This window comes from Harpegnathos saltator, unplaced genomic scaffold (genome assembly GCF_003227715.2).
Source record: "Harpegnathos saltator strain DR-91 unplaced genomic scaffold, Hsal_v8.6 scaffold51, whole genome shotgun sequence".
Taxonomy (NCBI): domain Eukaryota; kingdom Metazoa; phylum Arthropoda; class Insecta; order Hymenoptera; family Formicidae; genus Harpegnathos; species Harpegnathos saltator.
In genome coordinates, this window is record NW_020230327.1 from 1,595,759 (window position 1) to 1,615,266 (window position 19,508).

General features: G+C 42.2%; 2 protein-coding genes and 1 long non-coding RNA gene across 4 annotated transcripts; 2 read left to right on the forward strand and 1 right to left on the reverse strand.

Moving 5' to 3' along the window:
* The first annotated feature begins 2,595 nt into the window (after window positions 1-2,595).
* LOC112589443 (uncharacterized) lies at window positions 2,596-3,214 on the forward strand. Its single transcript, XR_003113546.1, has 3 exons — window positions 2,596-2,664; window positions 2,909-2,992; window positions 3,186-3,214. It is a non-coding gene; the product is annotated as an uncharacterized LOC112589443 (long non-coding RNA).
* Window positions 3,215-5,898: 2,684 nt separating this feature from the next.
* On the forward strand, window positions 5,899-9,050 carry Cog3 (conserved oligomeric Golgi complex subunit 3). The gene has a single exon (XM_011145229.2). It carries the CDS (start codon window positions 6,152-6,154, stop codon window positions 8,591-8,593), a length of 2,442 nt encoding a protein of 813 aa, XP_011143531.1. The 5' UTR covers window positions 5,899-6,151; the 3' UTR covers window positions 8,594-9,050.
* Window positions 9,051-12,279: 3,229 nt separating this feature from the next.
* On the reverse strand, window positions 12,280-18,904 carry LOC105185601 (alpha-glucosidase). 2 transcript variants are annotated; one of them, XM_011145231.3, is made up of 11 exons: window positions 16,483-18,904; window positions 16,085-16,307; window positions 15,792-15,971; window positions 15,463-15,620; window positions 15,164-15,298; window positions 14,732-14,934; window positions 14,391-14,586; window positions 13,858-14,312; window positions 13,586-13,726; window positions 13,402-13,505; window positions 12,280-13,306 (listed from the first exon to the last, which is right to left on the reverse strand). In XM_011145231.3, the coding sequence occupies exons 2-11, from the start codon at window positions 16,251-16,253 to the stop codon at window positions 13,050-13,052; spliced, it is 1,998 nt and encodes a 665-aa protein (XP_011143533.1). In that variant the 5' UTR covers window positions 16,254-16,307; window positions 16,483-18,904; the 3' UTR covers window positions 12,280-13,049. The 2 variants fall into 2 exon arrangements, with proteins under 2 accessions (XP_011143533.1, XP_011143532.1); XM_011145230.3 differs by having other exon boundaries at window positions 16,085-18,904.
* Window positions 18,905-19,508: the final 604 nt, after the last annotated feature.

Sequence of the window (19,508 nt, forward strand, 5' to 3'; positions counted from 1 at the left end):
GAATTAAAATGGCTAATGGCCTACCTGGCGCCATATAGCGGTGCAGTTTGAAGATATCAGATGGTATGATTTGAGTCTCAGATTAATTTTGAGTAATACGACTCAGAAATGTATCGAAAGACTTTTACTTTTAACGACAACAGACCAACGTTTGTTTCTATTTATTAACAAATCAAGTCCTTCATTTTTTATTTAACCAGAGAGAAACCTGAGAGCGGCCAACACGGCATTTTCTGCGACACTGATTTTCAGCACTGGGAAAGGACGTCATCTGTATTCATTTTGAGAGGGGAATTACGATGCTACATTCACTTTCAAGTCGGTGGTAAAATCTGCATGTGATGGAAGTCCGTGCTACATCCACTTTCAGGCGATTTATGTTCGTGCTGCAACCACAGTTGCTATCTCTATGCCAGACTATGCCCGGAGGTCTAAAAAGAGCGAGGGATGGAGGGGGGAGGAGCAGGAAAAATAAAAATATGTATTAAATATTAAATCTTCGAATACATGTTGCCGTATCAAAGTCTCCTGTATAATAAACGATTTGACACGTCTGGAGACGCATGATGTATCATTGCCCGCGTCCCATTCCCTTCGTCCTGCTTCTCAGTTCAGCATCCCGACCGCTCCGGACATTCGCACGTGGCACTGACAGTGGTCGTCGGTGAGCATTCGATCCGCTCGGAGGAGTGCGTGTTAATTAACGCGACGAGACTCCGATTATAAATATCCCGCGAGTCGACGAAATATCTGAATTTTTAAAAAAAAGCATCAGAGAAAATCACGTTGATGTTGTCATGGATGAAATCTCACCCTGGTATATATTTTTTTATTTCCGAAATAAAAAAGCCAAACGAATGCAATTAAATGTTATTTATCATCATTGAATATTAGATGAAAAGTAGAAAAGTTATTGTCCGTAGCGGATAATCTAACATTTAATAAGAACGACAAAATTCGCGTGGGACGAAATTCCACTCTTTAACGCTACCGTGACCTTTAATTATTCTCCGAAGACGGCGTCACAACAACTTTGACACTCTGTACAATTAGTTGCTAACACATTTTCTAATCGTACACATTCCTCTTTAATTAACATAAAGCTAACAAATGTCCGATGCTTCGACGGAGTAATTTTCTTTATTTTCAGTAATGGAAAAAAAAAGAGTACATCAATGTCGCGTACAGTTGAAAGGTCTCCTCGCATTCCCCTCGTCGTTCCGGAACCTTCGAGAAAAGAAAAGACGCCCAAGGGCAAGTCTCTCTTGCTTCAATCGCCGCCGAGGCTCGCAATGTTTACATCGCGCCGATTGTGTTGATTGGCTCGCGAGCGACGACTTTTTGCCCTTCGTATTAATCCTCGCGCGTCTCGCGTACTCGATCTCATTCCATCAGCAGCAGCCGTGCGCGACGCGCTCGTCACTGCCGTCTCGTGTAATTGAAAGAAATGTATCTCGTCGGTCCTCGAGATACTCAATCGGCATCGCGTCGGCTTCGCGTTGATTAACCGCACGGTCGAATCGCGAGTATCGACATTAGAAATGTGAGCGAGTGAAATCCGAAGGATTTCCAGCAGCCGGGAAGCAGGACGCCGGCAGCGATACGTCACATTTCCAGGTATGTGGAATCATTTATTATGCGGGAAGTCTCCCACAACGAGAGCGGACATTTGACGAATTTTCCGGGAATAAGAAGTCGGAATTTCGCGCTCGGCATTCACAATCCGTCATCATCCGACTAGTAATCATCACTTTATGAATTTGCAATTACTCTCGTCAATCTCTGTCTGTCTATCTATTTATTGCATTGTTGTATACAAAAGATATTGATCCAGACAGAGAGACGGATAACGGTCCATGAACGCGGATTTCTAATTCATATTCTCAATCAAAAACATTCTGAATAATTCCCAATTGTGTGAGTATACCGGTCTTGTGTAGAATATTCAACGTCATACCGCTTCTTAGACTGCGACCTTTTTTGCTTTCGGTCAGCGCTTCTTTCAAGTCTATTTATTCTCGTTACGGGATCTAAATTTAACTGTCCATTCGTAAAAGAGTATTTTCGAGAGCATACAACTGTTGTCTCCGCTTCTTGTTGTCATCTTTTTTCGTCAGCTCTTTCAAGAGCTCCAAGTTGTATCTAGACTTTCAATGTCAATGAAGAAAAAAAACCGTAGCGAATATTCTCCACTCATCCCAACCAAACATTCTTTCTCTACCGCAGCTTACCAACCAAGAACGCTAAATTTTTGTTCCAGACGTTGCGGGAAGCAAATCTGGCGGACGCGGATGGCGCACCGGAAGATCCGGTTCGGGCAGAGCAGGGTCGGCCGGAAGGTAAAATTTACAAGTTTCCTACACATCTGTGTTCAACTCTTTACAATCTTTGCCTTTGCAACTTGTTCCTCATCAGCTCTCTTGAAAGCTTCATGTCTCATTTAAATTTTCAATGTTGGAACAAAAATTTAAAGATGAAAATCCCATATCAAAATATTTCCGTATCTTCGATTCGTCTCGATGAAAGATATTCTCTCTCTACCGCAGATTATCAACTGGGACAACTACTTTTCTGTTTCAGTTATTGCGGAAAGCAACAACAATCCGGCGGATGCGGATGCCGTACCGGAGGATCCGGTTCGGGCCAAGGAGAGTCGGTCGGAAGGTAAAGTTTACAAGTTTCCTACACATCTGTGTTCAATCCTTTACGATCTTTTGCCTTTGCAACTTGTTCCTCATCAGCTCTCTTGAAAGCTTAAAGTCTCATTGAAATATTCAATGTTGGAACACCAATATAAAGATAAAAATTCCGTATCAAAATATATCCGTATTTTCGATTCGTCCCGATCAAAGATATTCTCTCTCTCTACTGCAGATTATCAACTGGAAAAACTATTTTTCTGTTTCAGTTGTTGCGGAAAGCAACAGCAATCCGGCGGATGCGGATGCCGCATCGGAGGATCCGATTCGGGCCAAGCAGAGTCGGCTTGAAGGTAAGTTTACTACAAGTTTATTATAGTCCTCTGTTTGACCCAAGTTTATTATAGTCCTCTGTTTGGCGATCTAGAGCTGTGGGATATAATTTCCGGCTCGAGTTGAATTACGATCGCAGAGGGTAAACTACTCTTTTACTCGCCCGTACTCGTTGGTCAAATCTGATGAGCGAATGTGAATTTTTTGTTACAGAGTTGAAGCGGAACGTGGCCGGCTCTGACTGCAAGTCGTTTCGGTGAGTCAAAATGAAAAGGGAAACAAAATTCTGCATGACGGATGTGGGACTAAAAAATATCGTTCGAGTCAATGCGAATTGCAAATAGATTCTTGCATGTGTGTGTTTGTGACGTTGAATAAAATACATTGCTCGAAACAATCAGGGGATTACTTCATCGATAGGCCTGCATTATATACGAGAGATTTAAAATACCGAATGATTTTCTTTTGCCAGTCATCTGAATAAGAGATATTCATATTTACAAACGCGATACCGTCATCAGCTGCTTCATTTTCGTTTTTCAAGCGGGCCGCAAAATTATTTAACGAAAATTATTTGACAATATTCAATTGTCCGTGTAAAATATATTCATACGCATAAATGCCGATACCGTTGGCTACTTTTCTTTTATTTCCAAAACAGGCTGTAGAATTATTTGGCAATATTGTCTATTTATCACGATCCCTATTGTCTCGAGTAGCGTATAAATATAAATATAATGCGCGCAGAAATTGCGTCAGCGCACGCCGAGCTTGAGGTATCCTCGCTCGCGTGCTTTTGAATATCGCGACGCAGTTATCAATATACGCGTTTTTACCGCGCTAACAAAGAAAGCTTAAATTCTCATTTCGCCAAAGTATCGCGAACGTCGTGACGGAACTATCATGCGTGAAAACTTTACCCCCCTCTCTCTCTCTCTCTCTCTCTTTGCGCTCCCTCGGAGTGACCGGTTTCCGATTGTCTAATCCTTCCTCGCGTGCATTCGCGAATATTCTCGTAGATACCGATATTCCCGCATTTTCGCGACTTTTCAGACGCGATCGCGAAAGGCGCTGTAAAAATCCATCGGATGAGTCGATAAATTTTCACACACGGTTCTTGCTCCTCGCCGATCGAGTTTATAAAGTCCGTTTCGCAGCGCGTAAAAAGTTTCCATCGATGTCGACGTGAAACGTTCGTTAATTGACGCAAATATCGCCGCTCTAATACAAGTATCGACCGCGTCGCGGAAATCTGGCGAAAGTGTAGCAATCAACGTGGGACGCGCTGCAAGATGGATGCTGCGCGACATGAAGAGCGGCAGCGGAGATGGACGGACACTGGTGGATCTAGTTGGATGCAACGGGACATCATCAATATCATCATCGGTGAGCGTTTGATTCAATGCTCGCAGAGAGCTCTTTTATTATTACATTATGCATGCCGCAAATTTGCATTGACTTTTGTAACGACAAATATATTCCACGAATTATTGCCATATATTACGGCCATATATTATTGCCATATATTGTTGCCATATATTGTTGCCGTATATTGTTGCCATATATTATTGCCACATATTGCCATGTATTATCGCCATATATTATGGCCGCTTGAAATCGCGCGAACAATCGAGAAAACTGAATTTGCCGATAATCGCAAAGGCGCGCGGCAGACGTCACGGACGGATGACAGCAGCCCGTCTCAGGGCTGCCCGATAACAATGCTCTTGCTGCAATTTAACTTTAAACCACAGCAGCCTCCGGTCGCAGGAAACTTTCTATCGCGGACTAACCCCTCGAGCGGAATATTCCCGAGATACGCTCTTGACACAAACGCTGATTATAAGTGAACTTGCCTCGTTAGGGCCTCGTCGCGGTATCGTTGTCGCGGATAATAAGGAAGAAAGGAGTTAAACACCCGCGCACCGTTGTGAAAAGAGGGCCGATGGCGTCCCTTCGCGAGTAGAATGTTAGGCCCTTGCGAACGCGAGCGTTAAATTCCAGCGCGGCTGCGAACGTCCCCCGACTAGTTTCTTCGCGGAAACGGAATCTTCATAACTCGCGCTTGATCGTGCGTTGAGACTCTATCGAGGGTGAGAGATTGAAGGGCGGGAGTTGACGATATAAGCGTGACAAAGTAGTCGCGCATTTTATGATCGCTCTTTAAAATAGACGCTTCTTTCGCCGGTGATAAAGACAAGAAGAAATCAGAGCCTGCTCTGTCGGTGAGGTCGTAAAAACCGCATGGATTTTTCTTCCCCAGCTGCTCCCGCGGCTGTTTCGTAATCCGCATTACGATCGATTTTTATGGATAAGTATGGGGAAAGTGACATACGCGGATAACCTTTGTCCTCTGAATAATAATACGTCTCGTAAAGTTTTCCAGCTCTGCGTTACATCATATGTTGGAGTCGGATATTATTAAACTTATATTACACTACAGGAATTATTTTTATGATTTATAATATTTATTCTAAACTTTAACATGAATAAACTAAAATGGCGCGCGCTTCTAGTGTTCTAGTGTTATATAAACGCGTAACAATGTGCGAGACCGTGCTTGTCAAGTACGCTATTATGATTGTAGCACAGACACAAACCGCCTGAAAGTGAATGTAGGACTGCCACCACATGCAGGTTTTACCGCCGAAACCTGAAAGTGGATGTAGCATCGTAGTTCCCCTCTAGAAATGGATGCAGATGGCGCCCTTTCCCAGTCGGCGGAAAGTCGGTGTCATCGTAAACGCCGTGTTGGCCGCTCTCACGTTCCTCTCTGATTTAACAGAAATAGAATGAGACATCTATAGTCTGTTCTTTTCAGCTGCACTACGGAACTAGTGCAATAAGTTAGAATGAGACAACTAAATTTTTCTCACTTTAACTTATTGCACCAGTTCAGTAGTGCAGCTAAAAAGAACAGACCAACAGATTGGTCGGTCATAGTCCATCTTTATCCAAAGTTAGTAGTACAGGTTAGGAGCAACGTAGCGCTAAATTGTGTTGACAGTGTCAACGTGTCGTACTCATCATTTTCTGCTGTTCTTGTCCTCTGATTTTTACCGATGTACCGGATACGTGCGTCTACATTTAACTTCAGACAATGTTTTGACCGGTGAATATCGTAGACATTGTGCATGCGGTTCTGTTGACATCTGGATGTCTCTTTTGCAAAGGTAATCATGTCTAAACCGAAGACGATTTCACGTAACCTCAATCAATGGGATCAGTGTGATGACCCGCTGGCCCCGTTGACAGAATGTCAGAAAGATAGCCTGTCAAATTTAGAAACCATCATTACTTCGTATTACCCATCATGGAATCCGCAAACTAATTTAATTAATAGCGATGATGAGAAGGTGCAGCAAGACTCGCAGAAGGATGCCCTTCCTGTAGAGAGGTATCAAGAGTTACTTCAACATTACTTGTCTTTGGAGAGGAAGTACGTGTCCACGTATGACATGAAGTACAATTTGTATCTCAACGAGCTGAAGTCGAGGAGAACTGAGTGCGAGGAGGTTTGTTCTCAGATAGAGGAGGCACTGAATGACTTCTCCATGTTGTACAAACAGTATACCGAGGTATCTGGCAAGACTACCTCTCTGTACGAGGCCAGTGAGCAGCTAATCTCCGACCAAAAGCAGCTGAATGCAACAATCGACAGCATCACGGAATACGTCAGGTACTTCAAGGAGATCGACGTAATCACGGAGAAGCTGGATGCCCCCACCTTGTCGATCAACAGTGAAATGTTCTTCAATATATTAGACAAGATCGACACAAACATAAATTTCATGCAGAACAATTCGTCGTACAATGAAAGTGGCGTTTACCTCATACGATACAGACATTGCCAATCGAAGGCGATCGCCTTGATACAGAATTATATTTTTAATCTGTTCTCCAAGACCACAGAGAGCATCTTGAACCTGAAAGACAGCGAGGGTACACCAGAGAACGCAGACGCGGCCTTAGCTTTGTTCTACGGCAGATTTCAGACGATCTTGTCCAAGACCAAGCCAGTTATCGAGCAAATTGAGGCCAAGTCGTACAAGAGGCAAGAATATGACAGTTTATTGCTCGAATGCCATCAGCACTACTGGAGTCAGCGAGGCTTGGTGTTAGGCGCGAGCATACAAAAGTCCCTGAACTCGGTAAGAGAAAAATACAATGGCGACCACTGCAGTCTGGTGCGGCACTCGTGTGCGCTGCTTTTGCACGCGTCGATAGACGAACACCGGCTGTTCTACGAGTTTTTTTCCAAACAGTCGAGCGGATTGACCGCGTATCTGGAGAGCCTGTGCACCTCTCTGTACGACGCTCTGAGACCCTTCATAATACACATCAACCATCTCGAGACGTTGGCGGAGATCTGCTGTATCCTACGGATAGAGATGTTGGACGAGCACGTGCAGAACAATTTCGAGCCGTTGGAAGGCTTCGGCAACATTTGCTTACAGCTGCTGCACGACGTTCAGGAGAGACTGGTGTTCCGTGCTCACCTATATCTGCAGTCCGACGTATTGAATTACAACCCGTCGGCGGGTGACTTGGCGTACCCGGAGAAGCTGAAGATGATGGAAGACATCGCCGAATCGATCAGGGAGGAGACTCGCCAGACTCGCATGAAGAAGATCTCGGTGTCGTCCACTGACAGCTCCGCCCTGGAACCGGTCTCCCGCAATCATATAGTCATTGATTCCATCTACCAAAAGACACACATGGGCAATTCCCCGGCGGACTTGCACGGCATGTGGTATCCTACGGTCCGCAGGACTCTAGTGTGCCTATCGAGGCTCTACCGTTGCGTGGACAGATCGGTGTTCCAGTCGTTGAGTCAGGAGGCCATTTCTCTCTGCGTCCAGAGCATAGAAAACGCCAGACAGGAGATCGAGAAGAGAGCGAGCACCTTGGACGCGGAATTGTTCCAGATCAAACACTTGTTGATTCTCCGCGAGCAGATTGCTCCCTTCCAAGTTGACTTCACCATCAAGGAGTACAGCTTGGACTTCTCTAAAGTGAAGACAGCTGCGTTCGGGCTGCTGGAGAAGAGCTCCCGGCTGTTCACCTTGTCGAATAACGCGTTACTGCAGTTTCTCTTGGAAGGCGCGCCTCAGATGAAGGAGCAGCTCATCGACTCGAGGAAGCACGTAGACGCGAAGTTGAAATTTACGTGCCAGCGGTTGATACAGCACGCGACTTACCTGCTGATTTACCCTGTCATTAAGTTACTGGAGAAGGACAAGTTGTACAACGCGAATTCAGGCCAGGAAGACGCACTCGGAAGTGCGCAGGAAGTGGCGACCATAGTAGCGGATGTCTTGAGGATAATCAAGTTCAAGTGTCCCGAAATACAGCAGTCGATGCAGCTGTACCTGGCTAACAAGGAAACCGAGTTCATTCTGTTTAAACCGGTGAAGAACAACATTTGCGCCGCTTTTACGCAGTTGCATCAAGTGTTGACCAAGTATTACAACGCGGAAGACCTCCAGTTGATCGCGTGTCCGTTGCCGGAACAGATTTCCGTTATGTTGAGCTCGACAACGCTGACTCAGGGCAAGTCGAATCGAGACGCGCAGTCCACCTTAAAGAAATCGCAATCGATTACTAAACAAGATGTTTAAATTGTGAAGTTCCGGAGTTCATCGTTGCATCTTTCCAAGTTGAATTATCGATTTCGTATTGTCAGTATAAAATGAGTAGTTTTCGAATAGTCGGTCGTTCAAAACCAACAATCGCGAATATCCACCATTTGACTTTTTTGCAGCAGTTAACTTTGTACGAATTGATTTGGTTTCTTTATTTTTCAAAAATGGTATATGTATTAATCGTGTGATGTTCATAATTCATTCGGAAATATGGCAAATTCGAATAATTCGCGCGGATGACGCTCGAATATCCGGTTACTGAGATATCGATAGCAATTTAGAGTGGAAGAGGTAAAATGTTAAGTAGAATACTAGTTGTAATTGTACAAAACATTGCACTCATGATGAAAGTTTCCCAACGATCGATGTAGATGTACCCATGTAAAAAAGAAAAAAACAATTTTAATTCTTTTATCATACATAAATAATTTAAACGCAGATAAATATAAAATTTGTTGTAAAATATTACTCTATCTTATACATATTTATTGTTCTTATAATTCTAATAGAATACTTATTATTTTATTAACAGGAATATTAATAATTGTAATTATGACTGTAATTATAATTGTAATTATACCAATAGAAAAAGTCATATCAATAATGAATACCGACCACACAATCAACATTTCCATCTTAATTCATCACTAAGGAATTAATCTTTTATTTTCTAGAATTTGAGAAAAAATAAAAATACCATTTGAAGCGGTTAACTTCTTTGTGTAACATTAATATTGGGTGAGCGCAAGGTTACAGTTTTTGTAGCAGTGTTTGTAGATGTGTAGATGCACAATACGAAGATAATAGAAGGCAATTGCTCTCTCATTCTATTATTGATTACTTGACAGAATGAGAGATAATAAATTATTCTTAATGAAGTTATTTACTTCATTTTTCTATCACGAGGTTCATCAAAACTTTTACACTCACCCGATTAAAAATTTTAAAATACTTAAAACTCATGAAATTGCACATTACCGATAGGGCCTATCACTCTACTATCACTTGCTATCACTCTGTATTTTCTAATAATTTTATTAAAACTAATACGAGACACACACTCACGCGCACACACATACACACAATCATCGATCTCATTGATAACAGAACGCATGCCCTGCTTATATATATATCAATATATTATATATTCCTTCTTTTTTATTATTAATAATTTTAATGTCAGTTTTAAAGTACGCGCGGATGTTAATAAATAAATATAATTAACGGATCTCACATACATTCGGGCGTTTCACTGCGATTCACTTTATGGAGCAATGTGTTTGTTGAAACATAACGCGCTAAATTCAACTTCTCACAAACGTCGACACGTTGCACGATAAAATCTGGCGATCCTACAGAACCTCATATCTTTTTACAATGAGAAAATAAACGACGAGTTTTAATCGCAGATATTTACCTGCTCGTTACATTCGCATTCTCGTGTGTATCTAAACGATAGGAATGTCGAGCCGTGAACCAGAAGTGCGCGGAGACGGTGATTACCATCGCCGCTATCAATGTAGCCCACAAAATCCAGAATATCAGCAAGCGAAATGTCATGCAAATTGGACTTGCGACATTGTACCTCGGGTCTCCCTCTTTAACTAAAACAATAACATTTCACCTTTAATGTTTCAATCTCATTCTTCGTCTCTGTATACATCAGAGTTGTTAACAAATATATTAATATACGTGTATATATATATATATATATATATATATGTATGTATTTTTTTTCGTAAAGAAATCGCAGCTACTTGTGTTATTTTTACCGAACAAGTTAAAGTTTCCGAACAAAATATTAAACGCCACAAACCTTTGGAACTTTTCCTCTCCGCGTTGTCGAAAATGATCAGAGGTATGGCGTCGTAGAGCGGTTTCTCCTGAGCGAAGACAATCTTTTCCTGCAGTTTCATCTTGACGTGTCCTCCTTTCCGACGTCCGCAATAATACGATAATTTAGCGAGGAACGTCTCAGCGATCTCAATTAAATGTCCACATTCTTGCGTCCCCAATATTTACGAGCCTATCGTCGTTTTTATAGCGGCACAGACGGAAGATAATGCACGCGCACGCATACGAGACTCATAAGCAAAGTACCGATTAACTTCGCGCTACGTGTGATCATCGCTGTCTCTCTCTCTCTCTCTCTCTCTCGCCGGGCCCGCTCTCGTTAATTGAAGAAACGCACCGATAGCGCGAACGCGCGAGCGTCGGAGCGGGTCACATTGAAACAGGGTCAACTTCAATGTTGCACGACGACGTTCTCCTCGGTTCCATCGTCAAGGGAAGATACGTTATCTTCAACAGCGAACCACATGGAAGACCACAGATAATTGCACAAAGTACGGATCGACGTTTCAACCGACGTTCTCGAGCAAACTCACTGTGGCGCGCTTCGCACTGAAGAGGGAGAATCGACGAGTCTCGCTCGTCGGTTTCTCGATTTCGTACACACAATCACGATCCGAGTGTCGCGACCGGTTGACGCTGTCACGGCGAATAGATCGCGCCGGCAGAGCGGCCGCTGCGTAGATCTCGCTATTATTACAAACTCGTACGCTGGTATGCGCACCTGGTGATCCCAAGTGGCCTCCGTGGACATCTGGTAGCGTTTTTCTTAGCTCGACGTGAGTCACTATTTAAAGCAGTCTCTGTTCCGCTATTATTGACATTAGAAAATCCTCTTAACCCTTTCGAGAGCCGCCGCCGGTGTTTATGCCGGGATACGTCGAACCAGTACGAGTAATCTCTTCCGCGAGGAGTCTTAATCCGCCGAGGGTGTCGTGAATGACAATAGCAAAGATTTTAATTAAGCCGCACTTGGCGCTTTAATTCTCTAATGATGTCCCTATTAATACCGAAGCCATTAGACATACATACTCTCATCAATGTTGCAGATGAAACATCGCCCGCTATTTTTGTAGCATCGCCTTCCGCGATACACTCTACGTTACTTGACCCTTGGTTGCACGTTTTCTTTTTATGAATATAATTTTGTGAATCTTGTCACTCAGAGGTTTCTTCAGGGTGTTCGCTGAATACGAATCCAGTGTGAAAAATACGAAATTCGAACTGGCGGAGCCAATGTGGCGGACGAGATTTTTAAAATCTGCCGAATTCGCTTGAAATTCGTTATTTAAGGGTTTTCAAAGGGTTGCTAATTACAAATTCATTCAAATCGAAAATTCAAAATGCCAGAGCGCTGTGACGGATATATGTATACGGCAAGGTTCGGTTCACACCGGTCGGGTTGCTCGGTTTTCAAGCGCAGTCAGCTTTAGCGATTCATTTCTATAATTGTCTCGATAATTATGTTCGCCATATAAGATCCGCCATTTTGAATTTTGTATTTTTCACATCGAATTCGTATTCAGCGAGCCCAAAAACTCCCAGATAATGATTTTGAAGTATATTACTTAAGTTATTACTTACAATTTCATGTAAACGAATTTATTCTTTAAAAACGACAGTTTTGTTCAGTATATGCTTATTAATAACAAATTGCTTATTTGTAGGGATGCAACGACTTCTCAAAATATCGATAACGATATTATCGTCATTCAGAATCATCAATAACGAAAATATCGATAATTTTGAAAAATATCGATATTTATATCGACATCTATATAAAAAAAATGTATACATATAGGCGTATGCATATGAAGAGTATACACGAAAAATTTAAAAAAATCTTTTAAAAATTTTTATCTTCGTATAATTTATTGTCATATTCTTATTAGAAAATATATAATAAACCGCAGTCGCGTTTGCCGGAGATCAGCGTATACATGGAGCGCAGGAGATCTATTACGGTTCAACGAACCGTAATAGATCTCCTTCGAGGTGAAAATGATAAAAGTGAGCGAATTTACTAGACATCGACCAATTATATAATATATATTCTAGTGAATTCACTTTTGTAATTTTCATCTCGGTCGTGGAACCGTAATAATAGGCCCCCGGAGCTGTAACTAGGTAAAAAATACGAAATATCAATAAAATTCATATTGATTTATCGATTTTATCGGAGATAAAAGAATATCGATAAATATTCGACATTTGCCTCTCGATATTCCGATATTATCGATTTATCGTTGCATCCCTGCTCATTTGAAATTACTCTAAAGGTCGATCGTATTAGTCAGAGGAACATTTTACTAGTTCAATAATACCAAATATGCTAAAGAAACATGTGAAAAATTTAAATTATTGGAGAAACAAGCTTGGATGACAGGTAGCACTCTGAGAGGACTATTATGCAGCAAAGGGTCAAGGTCGAAAACTGAAAGCAACTCGCTTCGAAATCGGTCGACTTCGGGTTTTTATGTTGATACTACGCGTATCTCGAGCGACAAGTGCGAAATTAATTAAGCGAGGTGTAATCGTAGTCTCACCGCTGTCTGATTTTTATTGTACGAATACTTATCTCCTACGTTACTGCCAAAATTTGCGTGATGCCTATCACAGATATCGCGAGGTTTATCATTACATTCAGCACAGACGGGTGATACAGCGCTGCATCGTTAGGCTTCTTTGTTGTGCCTGATCCCGTCTTCGGGGTCACGTGGTCTGATGACGACGTCGAAGTTTTTTTCTTTGCAGTATCGTCGGACGAAGAGATCGCGCCTTCGGTGGTAACGGTCGACTTGATCGTACTGGGGTCTTCGTCGGATACGTTGGAAGTGGCTGAAATACGATTGATAATAAATAATGTTACTGATTAATGTGTTACTGATACGCCGGTGAAACTGCTCCGATGATTGCACTTGATGAATACGCACGCGTGCTGCTAGTAGCTGGTTCAGACGTCTCTTTCTTTTCATCGTCGCTCAATACAAGCGCAGCATTTGCTGTTAATATGAAGTTGTCCCTCGGTACGGTAATTCTGGAAACACAAGACGACTACTTACGGAATGTTCCAACCTGTTCTGAAGCATTAAGAGCAGACAGACGGACGTGACGTACGTGACGTGAAGCGCGTTGCTGGACTCCACAACGGTGCGTAGGACGGCATTCAAATCGGGATATATCGAAGTTAGGTTAACTCTCTCTTGTCGTATACCCAGATTAATTACGACAATATATGCCGGATAATTTTCCAAGGATCTAGTCATCAAATAGAGATTATAATTAAGCACACACACCGACATGTACAACACCGACTCTCTTCCCCCTTTTCACACAATCTCTCTACCTTATTTTCCCTATCTTATTATCTTATGGTCTTCGTTACTGACCTTTTCAACACCAATACGCGCTTATTATTCAAAGTGGCAAATTCGTAATCCCCATTGACGAAGATCGGCAACTTCCTCAGGGTAGCCAGCCTCTTGTACGTTAGCAGATTGCTCCTCTTGGCTGCCAGCTGCGCTTCCACGTTTCTGTAGATGTAATTAGGATGTACAGGAAGATAGGTTGTATCGTTCATCGTAAAACCAGCCGACTTCGCGGAATTCCACTGCATGGGCGTCCTTGCCGGATCCCTCGAGAAACGCTCGAATTCCTTTTCACCCCTGAAGCAACCCATAGGATCGATGGTTCTGTTCCAGGGTACTTTCGCGTCCAGCATGGCTATCTCTTCGCCATAGTACGTATACGCTTGGCCCGGCAAGAGAAGACTGAGCATGTGGAGTCCGTCCACTCGGTTGAGACCGATCCTCGAAGCTGCTCTCGAGTTGTCGTGATTTGAAAGCTGAATTTATAAGGAATAAGGCGATCAACGGACGCGGAGTCGCGCGTAATCAGGCATTCGACATTGTTACGTTCTTACCACCCAATTGGTGCTGGTGTTCCGCGGGAGAAGATTGAGCCACGAATCCAAGATGTTCTTTATGTGATTGGCATCGCTGTTGTTGCGAACATGCGTGATGAATTTGTAGTTGAACGGTGCAATCCCTTCGTGCGTGTCATTGCCGTAATACGTTATTAAGTTGGCATCAGAATCGTACGACTCCGCGATTAAGAATCTGCAATGCCAATTATGTCACATCGATATTGATAAATAATCAAATTGTTGTAATAACCAAGTTATAATATAACCGAGTGACGCCAGAAACTGTAAGGAAAAATATTATTTTAATGCGCATTTCTCCGAAAGCGTCAATCGCATACTTCCATGTGCCGTTATTCGTCGACCAGTTATTAATATGTTCGCGAAATCTATAAAGGAGAGCGGTGCTTTCAGAAAGACCAAAGGTGTGAGCACCCTTTCCTGCGGCAGGTTCGTCTCTCAGGTACTCATCCTCGAAGAAATACGGCACTGCGTTGATCCGAAAGCCGTCGACGTTTCTCTTCAGCCAAAAGTCGAAGATATTCTATGTACAAAAAATTATTATTAAAATTAAGTAAGAGCTGTTTAACGAAGGACAGGAGGAGGTTGTCGCTCTTAGTTGTCGGTGTCGTCATCTAAAAAAATTACAAGCTTACGTCTCTCTTCTCTCAAATTCCTCTCAATGAAATTTAGCTCGAATTATTTTAGATCGACAGAAATATAAGTAAATTTTTCGTTGCTTTGTTATTTATAAATGTGTTCTACTGCACTACCATTAGTTCCTCGATGACTCTTTCGTTTCTCAAATTCAGATCCGGCTGGGAACTGTGAAACTTATGGTAGTACCATTGTCGCCTTCCATCGTGCCACGTCCATGCGGATCCATCTTTGTCGCTATATGTACTCAACTATATATAAAAATAATAAAGATTATTTTTCATATTAAATGTTTGTAAGTTCAGCATCGCTCGTTAGAACGGGAAAGATTGCGCTTTATTATATATACTAGATGAAATTTGTTCGTTATATTATCAAACAATACGACGGGAAAATTGGGAGAAAGATAACATACCCAGTTAGTCGGCGGGATATTGTTGCCGTCATCATCGGTGTCTCCATTAGCCCAGATGTAATAGTCGGAGTATGGTTCCACATTTCGCGCCGACAGTTGGAACCATTCGTGCTGATCGCTGGAATGATTCGGGACAATGTCCAGAATGACTTTTAGTCCTGGAAACAGCCGCAACGTTAAGTGTAAGATTATCAATGTCAAATTATTCGTGAGAACGTTTGTCGAGAGTTTACTTCGAGAGTTTGAGGACGTCAGATATATTCAGCCGTATAAACACTTATTAATATATGTATTAAATGTATTAATATGTATTATTATAAGTATTGAACCTCGATTGTGTGACTCTCGTACTAAGACATCAAAGTCATCCAAATCGCCAAAGAGAGGATGTACATCCGTGTAATTGGAGATATCGTATCCCGAGTCGATCAGTGGCGACGGGTAAATGGGACTTAAGCAAATCGTCTGGACTTTGAGGTCCTCGATGTAATCGAGCCTAATAGCGATACCTGCAAACGAGTTCGGAATAAGTTCATGTTTACTTGCGTGCGCATTGAGGATGTTCGACTCGACTGGAATTTTCCATTCGTGACGTTACGACTGCTTTGTCACCGAAACTCACCCTTCAAATCACCCTCACCGTCACCGTCGCTATCTTGAAACCCTCTGGGCCAGATCTGATAAACTAATGTGGTTTTCCACCATTCCTTGCGCGCGAGCGCGCCATCCACCGCAGTTGTAAAAAGCAGCAGGGCGCTTATCAGTGCGACGTAGCGTGTTACAACTAACATTGTACGTTAAGTCTGGTAGATACCCTCATGCGTTCTGCTCCGCAAGTTTATCTGCTGTTGCGTTGAGAACAAAATTCTCGATAATGAAGAACCAGAAATGATCAATAAAGAGCTGCCGCGGTGATTCGCGCGGCGATGAAAATGCTGACGACGGAATGTAAATCTGGTATCAAAATTCTGGTATCTGCGATTCAGGTCACGACGTCCATTTCTCCCGGGAAGGACTCACCTGGAACGACGATTTTCTGACCGAATCTAGACCACTCGAACCTGCCTCGGTGATGGTCGCTTTCTACACCCCCCTGCTCGCGATTCAAAATAGATCTGAATGTTTTTTTAGCACTCCCGCTACCGTCGATTCTAGACGTCGCCTCTTCGGGGTCGGCGAGAAAAATGGGGCGCTGAAAATTGTGAACAGCCAACACCAACGTGTGATAATTGTGTTATCAGCGTTCCAGCCCCGCCTGCCGCTCTCGGGACCGTTGTAATTTAGAGTAGGGATGCTTAAACTTCGAAATTCGAAACTATATCTTATACCCTCGGGATATGGAGCGTTCTCGTTCCAGAGAAAAGGAAATTATTGTTTTTCTTTTTTCTTTTATCACAGAGTTTATACTATCGTAATTATTTTACTCGTCCTGATATTTCACTTTTGTTTGCTGTTTACCGTGCACCTTATTTCATTTATTCCGGATCGATGCAATTTGTAACAATAATAAGAGTATTAATAGCAACGCAAATAGGAAATATTATTAAAGCGTCGCGATAATACGTTCATCTCGTGAAGATTGTTATTATCAGGCAGCTCGACGGCGTTCGTCATTCCGCACGTTTGTTGCGTACACCGCATTACGTCTCTGCGCCATAAAAATTCAACAGAAAATAACGAGACAATTTAATCGCGGCGAAACGTCAGGGGTTAATTCGCCGGTTATCTCTCTCTCTCTCTCTCTCTCTCTCTCTCTCTGGCTGTGTAAAAACATCGTATCTGTGTGTTTATTCGTTTTCGCTGATTCTCTCCGAAGACGTAATAACAAACGGTATCGCATATTCCGTCGTAATTGTTGCAACGTAACGCAGTTGACGTTTATATACAGGGTGTTTCGCATATCTTGACCAGCTGAAATATTTCTCTTGTGCTTGATGACAGGAGAAAAGATGTCTGGAGAAAAAGTTGCGCTGTTTAAAGCGAGTAATTACGATGACGCAAACATTTTTTCTCGAGGTCAAAATCTTTTTTTTTTTTTTCTTTGTGGAATCGTACATTTCTGGTTTGGACGATCTTCGGCATCGAATGGATTTCTTATAACTTATAACAATATGATTTATGATGTAACAATATAATTGATACGATGATGATGTTTCTTGATGTGGGAAACACACATGTTCGAGGAAAACGAGAAACTGAAAGCTTCAGAAATCTAGGAAGATTAAAAAATTAGAAAGATTATAAAATTGAAAAGTCATAAATGTTCATTGAAAATAGCACAACTCGTTCCTCTGACACTTTCTCGTGACATCAAAACACTACAAATACTTATTTCGCAATGGTCAGGATATACGGGACACCCTGTATAGTGCGACTGAAATTCGACAGCGAATGCGACAGCGCGGTATATTTTGTTTTTATCGCTGCGTTTTAATGCCTTCGTGAAAGACAGTGAAAATTAATCGACTCGAGAGATTTAACATCGCGATTGAATTCTTCTCCCTTCGCGTTATCCATAAATTCATAACATTTTCTCCGCGTTGATGATCGATCGTTCGTCCATTAGAAGCACGTGGAAATAAATTCCCCCCCCACCTGTATCGGGATAATGTTGCACTAGTCGCGCAATTGACCCCAAATTATCTTAATTATTAGCGGCTAGTGCCGTTAATCGATACATTAGCCCACCATGAGCCCATAAAAAAAATAATACGCGGTTATATCTGACGCGCTAATCACATTAAATTTACCGCATCCCTTGCATTTGAACGACAGGAACGATTTGCTTAACAAAAACTAATGGCGCACACGAGAATCGATGGAATCGCTCCTGAAGTCTATGGAGGGTAGTATGCGGAAACAGCGATAACACGGCTCGAATAATCGTCACGCGATAGTTCCGATACGAAACAATGTGCCGAACAGCCAAAAGGGACATATACAGCTTCATTCTGTGTAATTGTGATTTATGATTAGATCCCGAGGGCGGCGAATGGAGATCAAAGCCATGATGTTATCGTCGAATCGTGTGCATTAAATACACGACACGAAAAACTCTTTAATGATAAAGCGACAATTAAACATACCGACGTGATAACTGTCGATGTCGATATCAGCCGCTTTCCTATTTATCGAGATCAATTCAGAAACATGAACGGTGTGATAAATCATGATACCAATCGTATCACGTGGTCGTATAAATTCCTATCGAATTGTTCATTTCTATGAAAAATTCCTTTAACACGGGCTATGCAGTAATTGTCCGAATTACTCAATTATATTCAACTTTAATTTCAACCCTTTCGTATCAATTCTGAACTTTCTCAGCGGATGATGGATTCATGATTATTCTTTTCGTTTTTTTCTTTCATTTCGTGGAGATACCACTTGCACTAATTACTCGAGTACCTAGTAACTTGGCAAAAATAATATAATAAATATGCAAAATAATATATCCGAGAAAAAATATACTCGAGAAACCAGAAGACTTGAATGATGGTTTAGACATACAAGAATAGCTCAAAATTAATAGCACCGAACGAAATACGTTGGCAACTTTCAATAAAGATTGACATTATTTAATACTCCGCAAATGGCAACGGAGAGAAACATAACGGGGATCGATCGAAACGACCAAGCGTTTAGCACTTTTATAAGTTAAGAAGCTGCATCGTTGCGCGTCGCGTGAGTGACGCTATTGTTTCCTGGCACAATGCTGTCGCTTCGACGCCAATCGACTCTTTCCAGAAAACAATTGGTAACTTTGCCATGTACAAAAGCTGCGACGCAACAAATGAGGGCCAATTGTTTCGGAAGCAATTAACGCTCTGTCCAACTCCCGAGCGTAATACGAAAAGGGACTTTGCTTCTTTTTGCACAAGAGCTCGGTGTGGATTTGAGATTTGTACGAAGCGTGTGAAGTAACCAGACCTCTCTCTCTCTCTCTCTCTCTCTCTCTCTCTCTCTCTCTCTCTGTGTGTCTGCCTTTCGAAACGGAAAGGCAGAAGTATTGATTTATCGGTCGTTATATCGGGACGGTTGTCGTC

Bases quoted from the DNA above. Each gene is read 5' to 3' on its own strand.
- Cog3 (XM_011145229.2), top strand. From the start codon at position 6,152: ATGTCTAAACCGAAGACGATTTCACGTAACCTCAATCAATGGGATCAG.
- LOC105185601 (XM_011145231.3), bottom strand. From the start codon at position 16,253: ATGTTAGTTGTAACACGCTACGTCGCACTGATAAGCGCCCTGCTGCTT. The intron at 14,935-15,163 runs GTAGTGCAGTAG...TTTTGTACATAG, and splicing joins GAGTCATCGAGGAACTAATG to AATATCTTCGACTTTTGGCT. The intron at 13,727-13,857 runs GTCAGTAACGAA...TTTGATGACTAG, and splicing joins CGCGTATTGGTGTTGAAAAG to ATCCTTGGAAAATTATCCGG.